At 43.2% G+C, this 4,448-nt stretch overlaps 1 protein-coding gene across 1 annotated transcript in view; it reads left to right on the top strand.

Annotated features, from left to right (window-relative positions):
- Nucleotides 1–4,090, top strand: part of LOC104524852 (protein O-mannosyl-transferase 2-like) — a gene marked incomplete at its 5' end in the record, with an annotated part of 9,121 nt that extends 5,031 nt beyond the window's left edge. The window contains 6 exons of the mRNA XM_010167848.1: nucleotides 7–70; nucleotides 271–330; nucleotides 545–650; nucleotides 2,541–2,681; nucleotides 3,288–3,402; nucleotides 3,985–4,090. Of these exons, the coding sequence (XP_010166150.1) occupies nucleotides 7–70; nucleotides 271–330; nucleotides 545–650; nucleotides 2,541–2,681; nucleotides 3,288–3,402; nucleotides 3,985–4,090 (592 nt within the window). The remainder of the gene's footprint in view (nucleotides 1–6; nucleotides 71–270; nucleotides 331–544; nucleotides 651–2,540; nucleotides 2,682–3,287; nucleotides 3,403–3,984) is intronic.
- Nucleotides 4,091–4,448: the final 358 nt, after the last annotated feature.

The raw sequence follows: 4,448 nt of genomic DNA, 5'->3' as shown, positions 1-4,448 counted from the left end.
AAACAGTGGCCTCAAACCAAAGGACAATGAAGTTACATCCAAACCTTGGCACTGGCCCATCAACTACCAGGTATATTGGTCAATCCACCTTCCTTTCTGTTTTCAAGTGCTTTTGCTGTGCTTCTTGAAGCATAGCATCTCTTGATGATGTCAGCTTTATATGTAGCACCTGAGCTGCATGGATGGGAATTTTTCTCCCTTTGACACTGTGCAAAATACAAGCTGGACTGATGCAAACCCCTTTTACTCCCTTGTGGTCTGTTTCCTCAGGGCCTGCGATTTTCTGGTGTCAATGAGACTGATTATCGGGTTTACTTGCTGGGAAACCCGGTAAGTTGGAGTGGGAGGTTTCAAGACAATGCCTTTAGCAAATTTTAGCTTATTCTTGCTTCTGCCAGTGGCAATGATTCTCTTTCTTCTCCTTCTTTTGGACTGTCTCTCTTTGCTGTACTCTTATGCTTGCATGTAGCTTTTAATTTCCTCTCAGATGTGCATTCTTGTCTCCAGCCTAAAGCTACGAATCTTTCTTTTTTTCCCTGTGTAGGTGATTTGGTGGCTAAATCTGGTCACTATTGGGTTGTATCTTCTGATAGCAGTTTCCACTGCAGTGACCCTGAAGAGAGGTGTCCAGCTGACATCTGAACTCAAAGGTGAGGTCAGTCTTCCTATCCCTCCCGCACTATAGAATCCCTATTATAACATCCTGGTTTCCTGATACAGGAAAGCACATCTTGGTACTCCTGTATTAAAAAAATCTTTTTTTAATATTGTATTAAAACCCTGGGGGTTGAATAAAATACACTCAGGGCAGTTGTATGTACAAAACACTAAGCTATATAGTGCTTTGAAAGTGTAGCACTGAACAATGTGACTGTTAACAAAGGGTTCCATACTAGAAATAGTCACTCTGATGAATAAATCTCACTTTTTGCATGGCAGACCACTCCTGATGATTTGCCAGATTTCCTAAGCTTGTAGGACTTGATCAGAAATCCTCAAGTCAGCAAGGGCCCCAAGACACCTACTTAGCCACAGAGCTCTGAAAGTGACTCACAGGCAGGAGGTGTGATCAGTGGCTCCTCGAAAGACTTACCACTCCTTTGCTGGAGAGTACAAAGCTGGACTGGGTATAAGCTGGCATCTTAAGGTGATCCAAAGATAGGAGTCTCAGTGCGCTTTTGCTGCCTTGTTTTCTTGCAGGAGACAAGGGCTTGGATTAGTCAGCAGCTCATATGCCAGCTCTGCTCTGCAAGTGATCACCCAGCCTCCTAGCATGGGAGTTGCTTATGAACTGCTCAAGAGTCAAGATGTTGGCCACAATTGCTGTCAGTTGCATTGATTACTGCAGCTCAGAAATGACGAGATGCGTATCTGTTGGAAAGACTGTATTTGATCTGGACTTATCAGTAGAACAAGGAGATAAAATGTATGTCAGGGAAACTTTCCTGATCAAGAGATCTGCTGGTCCCATGGTTTTTAACCTGTTCTGCTTTAGAGGCTTCCAAGATGTCTTTTTTTCTAGTAGATATACTTACCCCACATCTGTTACTGATAATGGGCTTCCTTTTCACAAGTGCCTTTTACAGGCACCTTAAAAGTGTGTGAATAGCAGGACTTTGTGTGCCAAGGGTGGGAAACCACTGAGCTTAGGTTATTGAGCAGTATCCACAAGGAAAAGAGTGGGAGCTTCATGTCTCAAGTAGTTTAATAGTGAACAGGACAGACCTTCAGAAAATACTGCAAGGAGCTACCTGTATTGACTATATGGGAGACAGACCAGTTGGATCAATGCCCTGCTCTCAGGCCCTACCTGTGCTCTGTACTACTGTGGTATGCATGATGTTTTGAAATGAGAAATGTTTCCTGATGTTTATGAAAAGCAAATGACAGATGCAAGAGATGCAGTGATCCTTTGTTAAGTTCAGTGCCAAGGTTGTAGAGCTTTTCACAAACCCTAATAAATCATACTTTTGTCTATTCCAGTTTACATCAATGGCTGCTTCATTTTGTAGATCTCTTTGTGGGTAGTGAATTCTAAAATGTGATGTGAAACTGTTCAGTTATGCAGTAAGTTATTGGCTGAGCTGCATGCAGGCACCAGAGCTCTCAGTCCCTTCCCCAGGCTCTGAAAGTGAGGCAGCATTTCTTTCCAGGAAGGGCTGGCAAAGTGGTTGTCTTGCTGGCTTGTAGTATCATTGCAGAGAGACTGAAAAACATCAGAATCTGGGATGACATAATTAGTCTGATATGTGTCCTGAGAAACTGCAAGCTCGGTCTTAACGTAGAGTATGGTCAGCCTCCTGCCAGTCCCTTGAGACTTACGCCTTTGTATGTGTTTTCTGATAACTGTTCTCCTGAAAAGTGTTTGTATGTTTATAAAGAATGCAGCTAGGTTGTTGCAGAGTCTTGGAGCAATTTCAGACCAGTACATGACTTCCTGCAAAGATCATTCCTGTTGAGTTGACTTGCTGTGCTAAGGCTTGCAAATAGGAAATGCAGTTTGGTTTTTCTCTGCTGAAGTCTGTTAATTTGTATTCCAGAACTGTCGAGAGTTGTGCTACGTGGTGGAGGACAGATCGCCCTGGGCTGGCTCCTTCATTATCTCCCTTTTTTTATGATGGGCCGAGTTCTCTACTTTCACCACTACTTTCCTGCCATGCTTTTTTCCAGCATGTTGACAGGTAAATACTAGAGTCTGGAGAAGACAATTCTGTTAAATTGAATGCTTTCAGACTAAGCAGTATTTTTTTTTAACAGGTTTTCTGCTTACTGTGCAAAGTGCTTGAAAACATTGACTAATTCAAAATGTTTTTCACAAAGCAACTTGCAGTGCCAAATTGTTCTTTTTTTTTTTTTTTGTTACCACCCTGAAGAGGCAGTCATGTCTAGTGCTCAGGGCATTTAAATTGAGAGACTTGATTCCTGTTCTCTGCTGTGTCACTGTTCTTATGTGTGCTTTTATACAAGTTACTTCCCTTTGTTTGCTGCCCTCATTTTTCTGTCATGTCTGTTCAGCCTTGTAAGATTTTCCTGTGATTTTGCACCAACTTAGCATGTTGGTGCCCAGATCTCTGATGCATTATTCAAATGGAAAGGCAGGAAAAAAGAACCTTCTGCCAGTACAAAACAACCCCTGTAGTTCTGAAGGTTACCAAGGTAAATGAATTTAAAAATTGACAAGGTTTTCTGGTGTTAACGGAGCTTTGTCAGCTTGGTCTGTGGCAGAACGTAGCAGCTGTTCTTTGACCTCTGCATTGCTCCTGACTTCAGCCTCTTCCTTCTCCTAGGAGTCACCTGGGACACACTACTGAAGTTCTGCACTGGGTTCTTGTCACCCAGCACTACAGCTAGAAGAGTATATGGAGGGGGGTTCCTGGCACTGGTTCTGCTCATCATGTACAGGTGAGTGCTGAAAGCTGAACTTTTCCTGAATGTATGACAGTCACTATCTCAATGGAAACCTAGTGCCTGTTTCCTATCCTTACTCTTTGTCTCTGCCTCTCTTCTCTGCTGAACTTGTGAGACATCATCAAACCCAATCCTAAACCCTTAAATTTGATTAGATTCAGCATCTGTATCCCAGCAATGTGTTATAAAACATTTTTCTATTGCAGGGAATCTTGCTTTTATCCCAGCACTCAGTGAGCACTCTGTTCTCCAAACCCACAGCTCACTGGTTTCTGATTCTCGTCCCCATGTCAGATGGTGCCACGTCTCTCAAATACAGGCAAATTTTTCCTTGCTGTAGGTTTTCTCAGCTGACTTTTCTCCAAAGCTGTTGCTTTCTAAGAGAAAATACCACCTGTGATAAAATTGTGTACTATGGATATATTGTGTTCAGCAGAGATGAGAAGGTCCCCAGTGGAGCTTAGAGCAGCCCAAAATCAAAAGTCCCAGAGGACATCTGTATGGATTAATCTACTGCAATGTTCTTAAGACAGAAAACTGTGCGTTCCCTGATGGGCATTTGGTTTCTTTCCACAGCTTCTACCTCTTCCATCCTCTATCTTATGGGATGATAGGACCCATGGCCTCTGACCCTAGCAGTCCCATGGCAGGGCTCCGGTGGATGGACTCTTGGGAGTTCTAGAGCCAGCAAAAGGGAGCCTGGGAAACAGTGGATGAGAAGCATGAGGTCTGCTGCATGTCAAGCCGATTCTGGTGCTTTGGAGACATATGACTGTAAGATGCTCTCTCTGGAGAACTCTGGGTATGGCAGCCTTGTTGCTTTGGCATAAGTTTGCACTGCCTGCATTGGAAGATGCAGAGGATGACCATGAGAAGGTCTTCTTAAAAAGATTCATGTCCTGAGTCTTTAGGTTATATTCCTGAATAACTGACTGCTTAACTCTCAGTTTTTTTGAGTGATAAGTATCAGTCACACACCAGTGACGTTCCAGCAGTCAGACCAGTACAAGTTGGAGGCTGTGTGCAGTTGCATGTTTGTG

Source organism: Antrostomus carolinensis, unplaced genomic scaffold (genome assembly GCF_000700745.2).
Source record: "Antrostomus carolinensis isolate BGI_N321 unplaced genomic scaffold, ASM70074v2 scaffold42595, whole genome shotgun sequence".
NCBI classification, from domain to species: Eukaryota; Metazoa; Chordata; class Aves; order Caprimulgiformes; family Caprimulgidae; genus Antrostomus; species Antrostomus carolinensis.
This window is presented reverse-complemented; position numbering and strand designations above follow the sequence as displayed.